The 19,134-nt window shown below is 39.2% G+C and overlaps 1 protein-coding gene across 11 annotated transcripts in view; it reads left to right on the plus strand.

The window, feature by feature from the left end:
- Erc1 (ELKS/RAB6-interacting/CAST family member 1) overlaps nt 1–19,134 on the plus strand; it is a 334,813-nt gene that overhangs the window by 46,689 nt on the left and 268,990 nt on the right. For all 11 annotated transcript variants that reach the window (XM_028880482.2, XM_028880487.2, XM_028880483.2 and 8 more), the window contains exon 3: nt 12,848–13,261. In XM_028880482.2, coding sequence (XP_028736315.1) covers nt 12,848–13,261 — 414 coding nt within the window. The remainder of the gene's footprint in view (nt 1–12,847; nt 13,262–19,134) is intronic.

Raw genomic sequence — 19,134 nt, forward strand, 5'->3', positions numbered from 1 at the left:
TCATTCTTTTCCTTCTCTCTTACTTTCCTATTGATAGGAAGAGAGAGACCAAGAGAGCTTATAAAATAAAGTGTTTAATGTGGGGCTCACCGGACAGGGTTAGAGTCCATGGCCATCATTTCAGGGAACATGGCAGCAGGCGAGTAGGCATGACACTGGAGCAGTAGCTAGGAACTTCCATCTTGATCTGAAAGTTGGAGGGAGGGAAGGAGAGGAGAGACAGAGACAGACACTGGGAATGGCTTGAGTCTTTGAAATCTCAGAAGCTGTCCCCAGTGACACACCCCCTCCAACAAGGCTACAACTTCCTAGTCCTTCCCAAACAGTTCTACCAGCTGAGGACCAAGTATTTGAACATAGGAGCTTGTGGAGAACAGTCTCATTCAAACCACCACATCTTCCCCTCCCCTCTTCTTTTACAGGTTAACCTCTCTGGCAGTCTTCCTGCCCCAGTTTCCTGAGTGCTAGGATATGGCTTCTTGTAGGCTTCTCTCTTAAAATTTAATGCTTATTTGTGTTTTTCTTTTTTGTTTGTTTCAGTTGGATTCCCCCCCACCCCCCTCCTCAACTCCCTCCCCACCTCCCGTTTTTAAATTTACTTTCTACTTTGACTATGGCTAGCAAATGAATGTACTTAACCTTAGAGAGTACATAATTTAGCATTGAGACAAAAATGAGTGTTAGCTGTTTTTCTCATGGTGTATCACTGCGTGTTCTGGGAATACATTGTGATTATGTGTGTGATTCCCAACGAGAAGAAGGAAGAGATCTAATTGCACTCATTCCTATAAGATGACTGTTGGTATTTCAACATAGCATTGTCTAATCAGTATGTCAGTAAGTATGTATTGAGTGCCTGCCATGCATGCCAGCTAGCATGCTTGGTGTTTTGAGGGATTTCAAAAGAGGAAAGCAGGGAGAAAGAAGAATGGATATGCACATAAAGAGTTTAGAATCACATGAACATGGAGTATGCATATTATGTGGTTTATAAATAGGAGTTTTTGGAGCACTCAAATTTTAGAGTATTTTGACCTGGATACTTCAGCAGTGGAGTTACCTATAAGTTGAAGCTGTTTCCTCACATAGGTATAACTTTTTTTTATATAAATGAAATAGTTAATGTTAAAGATTTCCTTGAATTTCATGTTTTACATACAAGTGTGTAAAATTAGTATGTCTGAAAATAGGTATTTCCCACAATATTGATACTTACAAATTATTGAAATTGGAAGATGTTCATTCATTAATACATTAGAGGGAACATGTACTATGAGTGTATATGTGTTTTGGAAGTAGTATAGCGTCATCATAGCATCATTTTAAAGCACAAACCATGGAATCACTAAGCTCAGAATGTAGAGAGAGATTCCAAATCCATACAATGAAGATAATACTGTATCATGAGGAAAAGGTGGGATTAAATAAGTTAAGATTCGTGGAACATTTAGAATTGGGAATTACATGGAGTCAGTACCATGTAATTCCTTGTTACTGTCTTTTCATTGTAGTTTCTCTTGTCAAGTTTATATTGATATAGAAACCCAGAAAGACCTTTTTTTTTTTAGTGTTTTCTCAGTGTAGGATTATTGATTAAAATTTTATTAATGGTTTTTTCCTTGTAATGAACATGAATTTGTCATATATAAAGTAAAATATAATGGAGACTAAGATTAAGTCTGTACATTTATATGTCATTACAATACAAAACACAGAATTAATCACTTGGAATTCTGTAGATTTTTGAATGCTATTGAGTGTACTTACTGTTTAGAATAATAACTGGATGGTGGTGGTGCACTCCTTTAGTCCCAGTGCTAGGGAGGTGGAGGCAGGCGAATCTCTGGGTTTGAGGCCAGCCTGGTCTACAGAGTGAGTTCCAGGATGGCCAGGGCTGTGGTTACACAGAGAAACTCTTGTCTTGAAAAACAAACAAACAAACAAAATAAATAAATAAAAATAAACATGATGGGTGGGGGGGGAAACTTAGAATCTCTTGTTCATATTTCTTCACTGTATCACTTACAAATCATATAATATCAGTGTTAAATTTATATTGATTGGCTGTTTGTTCTATTTTAAAGTAATTATTATTTTTTGTGTAGACTTTTCACCATTAAGAAGTTTTTGGATTGAAGTATCCTGCTTTTGTTTAATACTTGATATATGTATATCTTAGGATTTGATTTCAGTTTGGAACTAGGTAGAACAAATCTATTCCTCCTTCTAGAATAATGATATGTAATAGAAAAGGGTTTTTTTTTTGTTTGTTTGTTTTTGTTTTGTTTTGTTTTTGTTTTTTTGTTTTTCAAGACAGGGTTTCTCTGTGTAGTTTTGGTGCTGTCCTGGATCTTGCTCTGTAGACCAGGCTGGCCTCGAACTCACAGAGATCCGCCTGCCTCTGCCTCCTGAGTGCTGGGATTAAAGGCATGCGCCACTGCTGCCCAACTCGAAAAGGGTTTTATGAAATAGATACTTAGTGGTTCAAACAATTGCTCGTAGGGCTGGAGCATTTGGCTTCAGGCTAGCTTCTGTAATACTAATAAGAAACTTCTACCATCGTTGCTTTCCTGACAAGGGCAGATAGTCCTCTTGGTGTTGTGATGACACCATGAGCCCAGCACTGCTGGATTCCTCTGTCAGCATATGTACGAGCTAATAAAAACAGCCTCATTCTTCATGTCACTCAGGTCCATCCCAGTCTTGTGTACTTTTGTTTCATTGGTAGTCTGGATCACCTGCCTGTGCTACAAGGGAATGTAGGAATTTGAGTTTTCACTCTTACACTGGGAAAGCAGGACTCATAATGACGTTGTTTTTTAATATTTATTTTGTCCATGCCTAGTGCCTGTGGAAGTCAGCAGGGGGTGTATTTAGGGTGGTTGCGAACCACTGTGTAGTACTGAAAATGGGACCTGTCTTCTGCAAGAGCGTTTGTGCTTTAAACGCTGAGCCCTCTCTCCAGTCCCTGATGGCAAGTTCAACTTCAACTTCAGCTACGTAGTTAGTTGGCAGTCAGCCTGGGATGGATACTTGACACCCTTTCCTAAAGAACAGAGCAAAACAAAAAGTGCAACCCTAACGGATTGTCACTTTGGTATTGTTTCTGAGACAGTCTCACCATGTCTACCTGGCTTGGAACTCACAGTGATCCACCTGCCTCTGCCTATTGAGTGCTGGAACGAAAGACTCCTAGATGGTGTTGTGTACTTGAAAGACACTGTAATCACACTTCAAACAATTGTCATATAAAATAATTTAAATGGGATGCTTCTTTAAAGTAAATCTGTTTTTTTTTTTTTTTTTTTTAACTTGGAAGAGGAAGGTCTTGGGATATATACTGTAATTGGGTATAAACTAAGCACTTTTTGAATTACAGCCCAAATAAAAATCAAAATGTTTTGTGATTTTAACGCTTGCTGCCCTTTGTGGGAGATGTCCTTAACTATTTTAAATTTGATTTTGCTTTACTGAAAAAAGTGACTCAAGTATTCAATTATTTTTGAAACACATTTTATAAGTGAATTTAAAAGTCAGTAGTTGATAATATAGATGTTTTTGCAGTTACATAATGACTATCAATTCCTATAAAATTTCACTTTTGGAAAGTTAGGAATTTGAGGGAGAATACTCTCAGTATATATAACTTTATAACCAGACACTAATAAAATACCATTGCCTTAGGAGATGGATTGCATAGTCCCAGGCCTTTGTGGCTGCTCCAGCAGGTACTGGAAATGTATAGGGAAAATTGAGTAGACATGCTGTTTGCTGTACCGAGACCGTGCAGAGTAATGCTTCTTCAAGTGCCTGAAGAGGGCAGGTAATCCTGGAAGTAGTGTGCAGTTTCAACTTTCTAAGGTAAAGATGAACGTGTTCTTGGTATTTCCCCCTTTTGTTTTGCTTCGAGACAGGGTTTTCCTGTGTAGCCTTGGCTCCTGAAACTCCATATATAATAGTTTATGCTAACCCTGAACTTACAGTTATCCTCCTGCCTCGGGTCCCAGTGCTGGGATTATAGATGTGACACCATGCTTTGCTTTCTGTTTTTATGTAGGAATTCTACCTCCGCTCTTTGTAGATCCTTTGTGGAAAAGTTGCTTATGAATCCACAGAATTCTGGTTCAGTAATAGTCTTCTCTTTACCGTAGTTCTGCATGAACTAACGCTAGTACAGAAACAAACTGGAGAAGCAGAAAGACTGTGTGTTTTGTAGTTTGCCTCTTTTGTTACATTTTTATCTTAGTCACTGGTTTTTAGAGTACTTGCCATAGCTGGTGTGTCAGTTTGACATTTTGATTTCAAAGATCCTATTATAATCTTGCCCCAAATGTCAAACAGTTCCTCAGCAATAGACATAAGCTCCCACTGATGCTTCGTTAGAATGTAAGATGATTTTATAGATTCCTTGTTGTTATGTCCATGGGTAGAGCTTAAGTGAGAACATTTCTATTGACCAATGGAGCTCTTATTTATCGATTTCAGGTTATTGGCTAAATTTTGCACTGTCCTGACTTTGAACTTAATTACATTCTTGAGGCAGAATGGGAAAGCAATTTTTAAAGCAGGAAGATTTTACATACAAGAGCAATCACAAAAATTATTGCTTAATAGCCTTTAAATGTCCCATGTTAGTGTATGTTTCAGTGTTCAGCAAATTTCTTAGTGTACTTGTGTAACTCAACATAGTGAGCTCACTCACGTCTTGGTGAGTGCAAAGCCAAACTGAGCAGTCAAGACATAAAAGAGTGGAGAAAGATTTATTACCTGCAGCAGGCCAGGAGAGCTGGGGAGTTATTTTCAGAGCAGTGTCCTCCTCTGACAAAGGAAGCATGTGATTTTATTCATCTAGCCTATAAATATTCATATAAGTGCTGGCCCATTTCTAAATATGCTCGGGTTAGGAGTACATTCCTGAGCACGTTCAGTGTAAGGTCATGAAGCACATGTTTAAAAGATTAAAGTGATAGACAAGAGTGCTCTCAAAAGTTTTACTGAAAACAATGGAAAGTCCAGTTTGAAGACATGTGAATACAAGAGTTTGCTTCTGACAGTGTCTGCCTTGCTTACTGGCCAGCACTAGCTACAGAAAACACTTTCAGCTTATGGAATGTTTACGTAGTTGTAAGTAATGTATATTGACTAGAGACCAACTTGATCTTGAGGAATTGATTTTGAAGTCTTTAGAAGGGTGTATCCTTCAAGAAACATTGAGAAGGATATTGATCTGTGTTTGTGAGAAGAATGCTGTATCTAGTTTCCTTTGTTACAAGCACCAGTGTGCTGTCTTTAGGAAGCCGATGTATTTAGCAGTGTTGCTTCTCCATTTACAAAGTCAATAATGGGTAGAATAGACATTTTTGCAGAGAGAGAAAGTTTAATTCCTGTAATTCTCTGATACAGATGTGTGTACATGTGTATGTGAGTGTGCATGCACACACATTATATATATGTGAGTGTGTGTATACATATATAAATACAAACATTTTGCAATGGTGGTCCAATGTGTTGGTGATCCAGCAGGGCCTTAGGTATGCTAGGCAGACGTTCTGTCACTGAGTTGCCTTCTTAGTTACCATATTCTTGTTTATATTAATAAAACAAAACAAAACAAAACCCAGTAGGCTGGAGAGATTGCTTAGTGGTTAAGAGAATGTATTGTTCTTGCAGAGGACCTGCGATGAGTTCCCAACACTCAGGTTGGGTGGCTTATAGCCATATGTGGCTCCAGCCTCAGAGGATCCAAGCACCTCTGTAGGCTTCAGCACTCAGGTGCGTGCATGCACACACAGGCGTATCATGATGCCATACTTTTAGCTACCTTCTATTGTTGATGAATATTTTTGTTTTTCATATGTAATACTACTGTGGCTATCTTGGCTAGTGTATTTTGCATTTTTTATATTTTCTGTGATACATTGTTGTTAAAAAATTGAATGTATTTGCCAAAGGTGACCCAAAGGAATTAAAAGAGAGAGCCAGTTTTATTATGTACATTGTGTATTCTTTAAAAGTTTAACATCTATCTGCAACTTTTAGTTTGTAATAAGAAATAAAGTTATGAAAACAAGTCTCCAACTTGTTTTATTACCTGCCTTGTATTTAGAAGCATGTTTAAAATACAGTTTTGGCTTTCTTAAGGTGGCACAACTGTGCTTACAAAACGAAAGGTATTCTGCTAGGGAGTAGCTCAGTGGTGGAGTATTTGCCTAGCATGCACAAGGCTCTGGATTTCATACATAAAGCCTTGCAGGGAGTGGGTAGTACGTGTGTGTATGCACGTGTGTGTATGCATGGATACGATCCCTGGTCCTCCTCCACCTCCAGTCACTTTGATTCCGCCTCCTCAATGTTGAATCCTTGAATAAAATTAGGCCCCAGTACCCTAGATGTCCATTTTGTGGATGAATTACCCCACTTTTATGAATTTTCATGTCCATTCTCTTTCTCTCTTCTGCCTCTTCCCCTCCTTCCCCTCTTTCCTCCTTTGCCTCTCTTCCCCCCATTCTCTTCTTTCCTTTTAGTTATTTTAGTGCTTATTTCTTTTAAGGTTTGGTCCATTGGTAGTCTTGTTGAATTCTTTTCATACTCTTAGATTGTTACAGGTTTATAGTTTATATTTATTTATTTGTGGTTGGCAGAAAAAACTCACACCAAATATGTCTATTTTTGACATTCTTTTTTTATTTTTTGAAACAGAATTTCTCTGTGTAATAGTCCTGTCTGTCCTGGAACTCACTCTGTAGACCAGGCTGGCTGCGACCTCACAGAGATCCGCCTGCCTCTGCTTCCCAAGTGCTGGGATTAAAGGTGTGTACCACCCCTACCAGCGACATTCTGACTTTTAAAACAGTGTTTCTTTTTTTTCCTTCAGTGCTAAATATCATAATTTTCTTCATTATTTTATCTACTTAAAGAACTATGTAGATGTTTTTATGAAAGCATGAGCAAAAGTTTTAACTTACGCGCGCGCGCATGTGTGTGTGTGTGTGTTGCATGTGTGCGAATGTTCAATTGTATGTACCTATGCTCATGAATGTGGAGGTCACAGGAAGATGTTGGGTGTCTTCCCTTCTGCCGTATTGGCCTGAGACAGGGACTGTCATTGAGCTAGTCTGTTTGGCTAGTCAGCTCCCAGGATCTGCTTGCTCTCTCCTTTCCTATTCTGCTGCTGGGGTTACAGACATGTGCTGCCATGTCCAGCTTTTATATGGGTGCTAGGGATTTGAACTCAGTCCTCTTGCTTATGCAGCAAGTATTCTTACCTACTGAACCACTTCCCTCATTTCCAAAGACATATCTTGTTTTATGTTTGTCATTGAAGTTATTGACAAATTATGTCCAGATATTTATATGAGTGTTTTGCTTTCCAGAGAATTTTGTGCTTTTTCTATATAAAAGCTACAATTGTTACTGTTTTGTTTCCCAAGAATGTGTTTATTCTTTTCTTTCTAACACTAATATTATTGAGTATTTTATAAGATATGTGTGCTGACTAGTTTTATGTGAACTTGACATAAGCTGGAGTCATTTTGGAAGAGGGAACCTCAATTGAGAAAATGTCTTCACTAGATTGCTTTTGGGCAAGCCTGTGATGCTTTCTCTTAATCGATGTGGGAAGACTGACTTCACTGTGGGCAGTACCACTCCTAGCCTCATTTTCCTGGTTGCTATAAAAAAGCAGGCTGAGAAAACCATGAGGAGCAAGCCAGTAAGCAGCACCTCTCCATGACCGTGCATCAGCTCCTGCCTCCAGGATCCTGCCATGTTTGAGTTCCTGCTCTGATGTCCCTCAGTGGTGCACTGTGAGGAGGAACTGGAAACTAAAATAAACTTTTTCCTTCCCAAGTTGCTTTTGGTCTTGGTATTTTACCACAGCCATAGAAACCCCGAGACAACACTTCATCTCAATCATGCTGTCATTCTGATTGACAGAGAAATTACGACAGTTGTATGAGTTCCTTTTCTCGTTCTTGTGACCAGTTATCTGACAGGGCGAATCGTAAAGGAAAAGGGCTTCTTGTGGCTCCTGGTTTGAGATAGCCAGAGCGGGAAGAGCATGGCTCTTAGTTGTGGCCAGTGTCTTATTCTCACGAGGCTTCTCTTTTCTCTTAGTTACACCTTTAAAGACAGCCTATAATATAAGCTGCTGGCAAAATGGGATGTCAACATGCAGAAGAATGAAATTAGATATTTTTCACTGTATAATCATCTCACTGTATTAAAATAAATTTAAATTTGATCAAGTGCCTAATTTAAAACCTGAGATGGTCTGGGCATGGACATGCACACCTTTAACCTCAGCACTTGGAAGACAGAGGCAGGTGGATTTCAATGAATTTGAGGCCAGCCTGATCTACATAGGGAGTTTCAGGCCAGCTGGAGTAACACAATGAGACCCTGTCTCAAAAATAAAAGCAATGAAAATTCAAACCTGGTGTTATTGCTAAAGGAACATATAGGGATACTTGGATAGAGTCATCAGCAAGAATTTTCTGAATATTTAACAAAGGAAGTAGCAAAGGAAGTAACCTTAAGAATTGACGAATAAAATTATAAAGCTTGCCACAGTGAAAAAAAAGTCAACAGAGCAAACAGCCCACAAACTGGGAGACAATTTTTACCAGCTCTACTGCAAACAATGGATAATAATTAGAATACAAAAGAGGTACAGATCCTCAACCATCAATCAGTAAACGAGCTAATAACTGAGTAGATAGTTCTTAAAAGAAAAAATACAGGTATTAATGATCACATGAACAATAAATATTTTTGAAAGTGCCCACCATCTTTTGCCTTTAGGGAAATGCAAATTATAACTGCTTTGAGATTCCATCTCACCTCTCAGAATGACTATCCTCAAGAAAACAAATTTCAACAAATGCTGACAACAGTGTGTGGAAAAGGGAACTGTCATTTACTGTTGGGTGTGGAAATTGGTACAGTCAGATAGAAGTAAATACGGAGGCTTCCCAAAAATCTAGAAGTAGAACTATCATGTAATCTTCCTCTTCCACTTTTCCACATGTTCCCAGCCTCTATATCCTACCACTGAAATACTTTGACATCATGTTTATTTCTGCTCTGTTCACAGTAACAAGGAAATAGATTCAGCTTAGATGTCCATTAATAAATGAATAGATAAAGAAAATATATGCACATTAAAATTTTTTATTCATCTGTAAAGAAAAATGAAATTTGCAGGAAAATTGACAAAACTAGAAAATATGTACTAAGTGCGGTAATCCAGGCCCAGAAAGAGAAATATCATGTGTTCTCTTTCATCTGTGGATCCTAGCTTCTAACTGTTAAATGTAAACATGTAGGTGAGAGTAGGTGCGGGAGAGCCAGGGAACTAGAAGGGGCCGGCTCACGAGTCAGAAAAGAAGAATCTGAGGAAGGCGAGTGGTGGGTGAGGTAGAAGAGCAGATGGTCTGTGAAGGTGGAAGTCCAAGGGAAACTGTTGCAGAGGATATGGGGGGATTGAGGAGTGAGGTGGGGCAGGGCAGGAGAATCAACCCAAACTAAGGAAGGATGAAAAGGCACCAAGAAAAGCTGTATTTTGTATGTTAATTTTTAAAAAGTTACTGTAAAAAAATAGATTTTTAAAAGTTTTGTTCCTGAGCCGGGCAGTGGTGGCGCACGCCTTTAATCCCAGCACTCGGGAGGCAGAGGCAGGCGGATCTCTGTGAGTTCGAGGCCAGCCTGGGCTACCAAGTGAGCGCCAGGAAAGGCGCAAAGCTACACAGAGAAACCCTGTCTCGGAAAAAAAAAAAAAAAAAAGTTTTGTTCCTGTGTAGAGAAATGTGAAATTTGCTATGCTGATGGTATTTGAATGTTGTTTTTATTTTGAACCATGTGTATGGTGTGTATTTTTGTGTGGGCATGTGTACAGACAATGCATGTTCTTCCTACTGAGTCTTCTCTCCAAGCCCCTTGATGTGATCTTTCATTCACTAGTCTGTTTTTTGCTTAATTATGTGGGTGTTTGTCCATACTTTCTCACTTTTTCCTCATACAGTCTCTGTCTAGGGATTTGTTTCTTCACTTCTACTTTGCTTAGCTTTTATTTGTGTATTTTACTACACTGGTTAGCACTTGTGTAAGAATTTGGCTTGATGGTGATAGCAGATGCCCCAGTTCTGATTTTAAAGTGAATTTTTCCGACATTTGACCAGTTTCTTTTTGGGCTCTTTCTCTTCTTCTAAAATAGCTGGCAGCAGGTGGATTTTTTGGGTAGGGTTAGGGGAGACAGTAGTTATAATAAAGGGAAGATATCTTGATTGTAGCCTAAAGTGGGGGTATTGTCTTGTGTTTCACTCAAGAATTGCCTCTGAGTGCCACTACCACTAGTTACATTTCTTCCTTCTCTAAAATAGTAATTGCCCCGCCACAGTTACATGGTAAAGTATGTATAGGATTATTCGCTTTAACTTCCATGGCTTCTGACCTCTGAGAATTGATAATGTTAAAAAAGAGAGGAATAGCCTCACTTAAATCATTTCCCTCTTGAATTTCGATTCTGATAGATTTCTGAGACTGTTTTAGACTCGGTAGCTTCTACCTTCCAGGAGTGAGATTACAGGGGTGAATCAAAACTCTGTTTTACTTCTGATATTTTCTTTTGCAGGGCACTCACTAAGAACTGTCTGAATTTTGGGCTTTGAAGGGTAATGAGGAAAAATAGACTTTGAGGAATCAGCATTTCCATGCATCTTTTTACTGAGACTACTAACATGCCATTTGTAATCTGTTGCTGGCACTTAAATGAATTTTGAAAATTGCATTCATACATTAAAATACCTGATAGTTTATTTATAATTGTATCCATGTTAAAAAAAAAAAAAACAACAGTTTTTTTTTTTTTTCCAAGACAAGGTTTCTCTGTGTCATTTTGGTTCCTGTCCTGGATCTCGCTCTGTAGACCAGGCTGGCCTTGAACTCACAGAGATCCGCCTGGCTCTGCCTCCTGAGTGCTGGGATTAAAGGTGTGTGCCATTGCTCCCCGGCTTTACAACAATGATTTTTACAGTTTTAATATTATCAGAAATAAAAATTTACTGCTTGCTAAGAGAATAATACCCAAATCAGAGACTAAAAAGAAAAGACTGTCTTGTCTTTATCAGAAAACCAATCAACCAACCTACCAAACAAACAACACAAATCCAGTCTGGAGCCAGGGCATAGCTAGGTGGTAGAATACTGGCCTGTCATGAGCAAGGTTCTGGGTTTGATCCCTAGTACTATAAAAACACACACACTCACCCCCCCACTCACTCTTGTGCGCACACGCATAAAATCTCTTTAGAAGTCACACGAGTGATCTGATGAGACAGCTCAGTGCGAAAGGTGCTGCTGCAAGATGATGGTGCTGAGCTTGATTTCCAGAACCATGTGGGAGAAGGAGAGAACTGACTTGAAAGTTGTCCTCTGACTTCCACACTTGTACCGTGGCTGGTGCACACATACACGCTCGTGCTGTCTTCCCCTCCCCTCTTTCTCTCACACAGAGTAAGAAAAATGCTGTAAAAATCATGAGTAGTGCTAAGTGAAAAATGACAAAATTGGAAAGATTTGTGGCATACACAGAAAGTAAAAGTTTACTTTGCTAGTAATATTACATGAAGAATCACCTCCTTACTGGAATACTGGTATCTTAGTTACTTTTCTGTTGCTGGAGAAAATACCCCAGCAGTAGAAACGTAAAAAGAGGAGGCTTGACTTTGGTTTACAGTTTGAGGTGTTGTGGATCACAGGAGGGAAGGCAGGGCAGCAGGGGTTTGAAACAGCTGGTCAGGTTGCCCCCACAGCTGGAGAGAAGAGAGAGACATGTCTGTGCTGCGCTAGCTTCCTCCTTTTCATATACTCTAGAATTGAAGCCTGGGGAATGGTGCTGATCACTTGTCGTGTGGGTCTTTTAGCCTCAGGTAACCTCATCAGTCATCCTTCACTGGTATGCCATGTGTCTTGTCTCCTAGATGATTCCAGATCACTCGAAGTTGACAGTTAACACTAACCATCGCTTGTCGATAAAATGGAAATAGTATACCAAAGAATTACATTCACAGAATCAAAGAATATAATGTTACTTTGCCAGGGTTTGAGAAAAAGGAACTATGGAGAGCTATGTGCCAGTGTCCATAGATTTTCAGTGAAGCAAGATGAGAAAGATGTAGTCCAGCAGTGTACCTGCAGTCAACAACAGCATTTTAGACCCTTGAAATCCTTAGGAAGATAGGGTTATGTTAAGCAGTTTTACTTTTTGATTAGTATGCATCACTTTGGCCTCAAACTTGAGATACTCCTGCCTCAGTCTTCCAAATACTGATATTATAGACATGTACTATTATGCCTGGTTTTGGTGTTTGTGTGGTGTTCATGAATTTGTGTGGGTGTATGTATGATACTGAAGGTTAAATTATAATTAAAAATATATATTAACCACTCATTAAATACTAGTACTTGCTAATTAATGTTTGCAATAATTAAAAACCATCTTGTGTTTTGAAATAAATTTTGTTTTTATTCCTGCTGATGTAGTCTACCCTCTCCCTTTACAATACCTTCTGTTAAATTTTGAGAAGTCTAGATTTTATTGTGGCTTATAAAACTAAAGGGCTGCCATGCTTATTTTCTTGGTAGGAGTAAGCACAAATTAAATTGCTGATAATTGTGGCTTATTACCAAAATTTTAAAATTTGAATGAAAAGAGGATAAGGTAAATCCTAATTTGCTGAATGCAGATTTCTGAGAACCCTTAGAGCTATTTTTAGCTGCTTGCAAGCTGCTCTGTCTTTGCTAATTGAAGGGAAAGCTGATTTTGGGTGTTTTTTTGTGATGTTCCCAGCACATGCAGATGACGATCCAGGCTCTCCAGGATGAGTTGCGGATTCAGAGGGACTTGAATCAGCTGTTTCAGCAAGATAGCAGCAGGCCTGGAGAGCCTTGTGTGGCGGAGCTGACAGAGGAGAACTTCCAGAGGCTGCACACTGAGCACGAGCGGCAAGCCAAGGAGCTCTTCCTTTTGCGGAAGACCCTGGAGGAAATGGAGCTGCGGATTGAAACGCAGAAGCAGACCCTAAGTGCTCGGGATGAGTCCATTAAGAAGCTTCTGGAGATGTTACAGAGCAAAGGGCTGTCTGCCAAAGCCACGGAGGAAGACCACGAAAGAACAAGACGGCTAGCAGAGGCAGAGATGCACGTCCACCACCTAGAAAGTCTGTTGGAGCAAAAGGAAAAAGAGAATAATATGTTGAGAGAGGTGAGTGACTGCCTTTTCAGTTGGAATTTCCTGATTGTCTTTCCCCTTATTAATCAGAATCTTGACCTAGATAGATTGATGTGCTCTGCTGTGCTGCTGACTAGGAATTTCATCTTTTGTGTTTTAGTGCTTCACTGGTTCTTTCTTCTTGAATTGAATGACATCATCTGGCATATCTGTTATCAATAACATCCCTACTCCTGTCACCCTCCATGTGATTCCTAGGTACTCCTGAGTCACTGGGGGGATACAGGATTGTTTTGATTTGTTACTTGCCTCAATTTGTTCATAGAGACAGAACAGCAAAACCAGAAACAGTGTAGCAGCCAATTGCTGCCCAATAAAAAATACTAGTAAGAGACAGTACACTGTTACCTCATTTCGCCTATGCTGGTGAAGCTTAAGCAGGAATGAATGTTTGCCTGTGGTTTCCCTGGAAACGACACCTTGCTGTGAAAGATATGTGTTAAAAATCATTTGCCCTGGAGGTGTAGCCAGAAGGAGTGATGTAGAGACACACTGTTTTAGAGGAAACAGACTTAAGCTGGCTCTGTGATTAGACCTCACTTTCTGAGGCAGTGTCATTTTAAGAAAGTGTTAAGGAAGAATTCATCTTACCTGGAGCTAATTTAAAACTGTAACAGATTTTATAAATCTAGTGTCTTAGTTAGGGTGTCTGTTGCTGTGATAAAACACCATGACCAAAAGCAACTTGGGGAGAAAAGGGTTGATTTCACTTACAGTTTGTATCCCAGCCCCTCACTGAGGGAAGTCAGGACAGGAACTCAAGCAGGGCAGGAACCTGGAGGCAGGAGCTTATGAGAGGCCATGGAGGGTGCTGCTTGCTTACTTCATCCCTATGGCTTGCTCAGCCTGTTACTTGTCCGTCCCCAGACCATCTTCCCAGGGATGGCACCCCCCACCCTGGGCTGGGCCCTTCTACATCTATCACTAATGAAGAAAATGCACTGCAGACTTGCTCACAGGCCACCCTGGTGGGAGCATTTTCTTAGTTGGCGTTCCCTCTTCCAAAATGACTCTAGCTTGTGTCAGGTTGACATAAAACTAGCCAGTGCTTCTGGTTAGGCATACAATTCGATTTAGCTTCCCTGGGATTACAGGTACATACTGTCATAGCCAGCTAACTTTCAAAGTGTGATGGGTGGCAGGGGAGTGGGGATCCTCACATTGTTAGGATGAGTCTGAATAGTCCCCTTTGAACATGATTTTGGAGGAAGGAAATTAAAAAACAAGCATGTCCAACTGGGCATGGTAAAGCACGCCTTCAATCCCAGTACTTGGAAGACAGGCAGGTGGATCTCTGGGAGTTGGAAGCCAGCTTGGTCCACACAGTGAGAGAGTGTCACAAACAAACAAACAAACAAACAAAACCACCCAGGAAACTTAACAATGACAGCAAAAACTATGGAGCTGCCAGGTGTGGTGGTGCATGCTTTTAATCCCTGCACAGAGCTGAGTCTGAGTAATCAATTCCTTTTTATAGCTAAAGTACTGAAAAAACTTGAGAGCTTTAGACTATTTTAAAAATGTAAGAAGTTGTATGAATAAACTCCGTACATGGTATGGGAGATATATCCCCCTGTGAATATACCACCAACAGTTCAACCTGCCATTTGTGCATAAGATCTTACAGGAAACACAGTCATGCTACTTAACATTGCTTGAGGGCAAGTGGACACAGTGTCTTTGGAAATACTTCTTTGTTTTCTTACTTTAAGACTTAGCTCACATGTCAGTTCTGCACTGAAGTTTCAGTGTATAGTGTTGCATGTACATGCAGTAGCAGTGATCAGATTACTGAGATCATACATGTGTGTTTCTTTAGTGTTCACTTGCCATTTTACACTAAAGATATATATTTTCTGTCTTTGTTTAGGTTAGTATAACAAAAACTGTAGATGCTTGCTTCTCATAGTTCTGGAGACTGGGAGTCCAAGACCAGGGCACTAGTGCCAGGTGAGGCCCCACGTCTTAGTTTTTGGTCAGCATTCTTCCTGCTGTGTTAGACAGCAGGAAAGAGTCCGACAGTCCTCTATGATCTTTTAATAAGGAATGAGATTGTCCTTAAAACTGAATTACTGAACAAAAAACCCACCTCCTAATACTGTTTTGTTGGGGATTTAGGATTTGAGCATGTGAGTCTGGAGTATCCAAATCACTTTTCTTTCTTTCTTTCTTTCTTTTTTTTGAGACAGACTCTTTTTTTTTTTTTTAAAAGATTTATTTATTTATTATGTATACATTGTTCTGTCTGTACATATCCCCACAGGCCAGAAGAGGGCACCAGATCTCATTACAGATGGTTGTGAGCCACCATGTGGTTGCTGGGAATTGAACTCAGGACCTTTGGAAGAGCAAGCAGTGCTCTTAACCTCTGAGCCATCTCTCCAGCCCGAGACAGACTCTTAAGAATCTTACTAAGTAGCCTTGGCTCTCCTTGGATACCCCTCACCCCAAACCAAGGATGCTAGATAAAATATACATTTTTACCACCAGACCAAATAAATGCTTAATAAAATAAGAACTGAATGATAGTTTTATAGTCTGGTAAAATAACGGTACTGTGACTATATATTAGAAAGCATTCTACTGACATACTGAAATTAGGAGGAGGTCAAGATGGTTGTGCTAAATCGTGTTTAACACTGTGGCGGTTTGGATGTAACTGGCCCCCATAATCCGAGAGGGAGTGGCACTATTAGGAGCTGTGGCTTTGTTGGAGTGGGTATGGCCTTGTTGGAGGAAGTGTGTCACTGTGGAGGTTTCCTATGCTCAGGATGCTGCCCATTGAGTCAGTCAATTTCCTGTTGCCTGCTAGATATAGGTCTCTTAGCTACTCTAGCACAATGTTCCCCACCGTGATGGTAATGGACTAAACCTCTGAAACTGTAAGCAAGCCACCCCAATTAAATGTTTTCCTTGTAAGAGTTGCCGTGATCATGGCATCTCTTCACAGCAATAGAAACCCTAACTAAGGCAGACAGCATTTTCGAAGTTTTATCTATTTATTCCAACTAGAGAAGGGAATAGAATAAATAATATCAGTAATGGAAAGGATGGGACTCAATTTTCATTATTGCAGAAACTAATATACAAATGTCATTAAATTAAATTCCCTTAAATGTATCAATTTAGCATATCTATGCTGGGAATCCTCTGGTAACTCTGGAGAGACTTACGGTAGGTAGATCATGAAACATGCATTTTAATCCACTGGTGGTTTCTATCTGTCCTACCAGGACTTGGGAGACAGTGACAGAATTAAAGTTCAAGGCCAGTCTGATCAAGGAAAACAGAATAGAATCTAGAGATAATGCAGTGTTAAGTATTTGATGAATATTTTGAGATAATGACCATCATTTAGAAAATACCTGGTTATGTAAAATTAAGTTCTAGATGAGGTCAAGAACTACCTAAAAAGAGACATTAGAAGAAAATGTAAACAAAAACTTCATTAAATATAATCTTTGACATGAAAGACTTGTTGCTATAGCAAGAACATTAATAAATTAATTATGTATATTAGAGGATATAAACAAAGATATAGTGATAACCTGGGGCATAGATTTTTTAGCATGTACCTTGACCTTACTTATAGACTTGTTTCTAAAGTCCTAAGAGGCTAGAGGGGCTTGATCCTACTTTATCTTTTTCATTTATTCCCTTACTCAGTGATTATTTAGCCCTTAGTGTGTGCTTGATCTTGTAGATAAAGTGGAGATAAATTTTTACAGTCTGTGTTCTTCTGAGACCCCCAGATTTGAACTGGAGAGTTGGTTCTGCAGTTAAGAGTGCTTCCTGTACTCTCACTTCATTCAGCACATGGAAGAGTGATATGCCTTTCGATCACTGGCTTCCCAGCCTTGGTAAATGATAACAGTAAAATAACGTTTATGATATTAATCATTACAATTTTTCTGTTTGATTTATGAACATGATTCTATGAACCCCACCAAAATTAAAACTAAAATTTTGATTGAGTACTATATATTTTCTGTTTGTGTTGAGTTCCATTGTTGTTCAAACATGAATTTTCTGTTGGTAATGGAATTATATCTTCGCTTGACTTGCTAGATTTTGTGCTTTGCTGGCCCTTTCCTTTGATAGATGAGTGAGGACATCTGTTGGACAAGCAGTAAATTACATGCCATACTTGGTTAGTGCTTTGGTCTTGAACAGTTGGAGTTGTAACAAACTTTGCAGATGATTGCTATACAGCAAACTTCGAGAGCTAATCTATGATTCTCAGTGTCTTGGCAGAGGAGATTGAAATTAGATAGTTGGCTATGGAATTTTAAGAAAATTTTATTCAATTTTATTTTATTATCCAAAGCGTTTCATCTCAACAATATATTTCAGATCTCTTTGCCTCTTTTTTTTTTTTTTTTTTTTTTTTTTTTAAAGATGAGGTCTGGCTATTTAGCCTAGGATGGCCTGGGACTTTTTATGTAGACTAGGCTAGCCTTCAGCCTTTGTGATCCATCTGCTTCTGCCTCCCCAGTGTAGGGATTACAGTTGTGTTCAGTCATACCAGGCTACATGTTCTTTTAATGAGTTAAACATTCTGTTTGGCTGGGTTTGTTTGTTTGTTTTGTTTCCTATAACGTTTTAATCCAAATCTTGTTAGTACAGATTTTCACCTCTTAGGGTTTATAAAAATGTTTGAGGTTAAAAGTGATAATATTTGTATAGATTCTAGACTGTGAATTCAGAATTTTTATTTAGCATATTTGAGAAGTACCTGTGAGCTTTCTTGGCAGTTGGAAGTTACAAGACTAAGAAAGCAATAGAGATGTATAGAGAAAGAAACAGACATTGGACTGGGGATGTATCTTAGTTGATTTAATTTCAGCACTGTATAAACCATGGGAAGGTGGAATCAGGAGGATCAGTAATCCAAAGGTCAGTTGTGTCTACATAGGGAGTTCTAGGCTATCCTGGTCTGTATGAGATCTTGTCTCATAGAGGAAGATAAAAGAAGCAACAACAGATAGTGAATAGGAGTTAGAATGAAAAATAATCCCAATATTAATATGTTTGATCTTTTGTTCTGATTTTGGAAAATGAGAACAATTACATACCTTGTTTATTTAGATATTTCCTGTTTTTTTTTCAAAAATTTATTTATTTTTACTTTATGTACATTGGCATTTTGCCTACCTATATGTCTGTGTGAGAGTGTCAGATCCCCTGGCACTGGAGTTACAGACAGTTGTGAGCTGCCATGTGGGTGCTGGGAATTGAACCCAGGTCCTCTGAAAGAGCAACCAGTGCTTTTAGCCACTGAACCATCTCTCTAGCTCCTTATTCTTGTTTTTATTGTATCATTTTCCTTTCATTTCCATTTTGTCAAGAAGATAGGCTGTCTTAGTATATAATGCAGCTGCTAGCGATGGCAAAGGGCTGTGATCCCACACTGTTCATCACTGGATGAGAGAAGGCACCTAGCAAGTGGTGAGGAGCCTTTCCATGTCGTTTTCCTTCTCCAGCTTTTCTGTGAATACAGTACAGTCATCTAGAGCTTGTGTGTAGGATTGACTCTGGGAGGAGACTTCACAAACGTTTGACCTAAGAGCAATGAGGGTTGAAACTGAAATTTGAAAAAAGAGAAACGTCAGACTTTTAAAGTGCTACTTTCTGTCATCAGTTCTTTCTTTCAGTCATGTTGATAAAAATCAGCCTATTTTTATGGCATTGGGGATTGGAAATATGGCCTTTCACATGCTAAGCCCGGGGCTGTACTATTGAATTAATACACATTATTATTATAATTATCATTATTTTATGATTACAGAGATTGAACCTAGGGTCTAATGCATGCCAGGCAAGTGCTGTACCATTGAGCTAAATCT

The sequence above is a fragment of the Peromyscus leucopus genome, chromosome 3 (genome assembly GCF_004664715.2).
Source record: "Peromyscus leucopus breed LL Stock chromosome 3, UCI_PerLeu_2.1, whole genome shotgun sequence".
NCBI lineage: Eukaryota > Metazoa > Chordata > Mammalia > Rodentia > Cricetidae > Peromyscus > Peromyscus leucopus.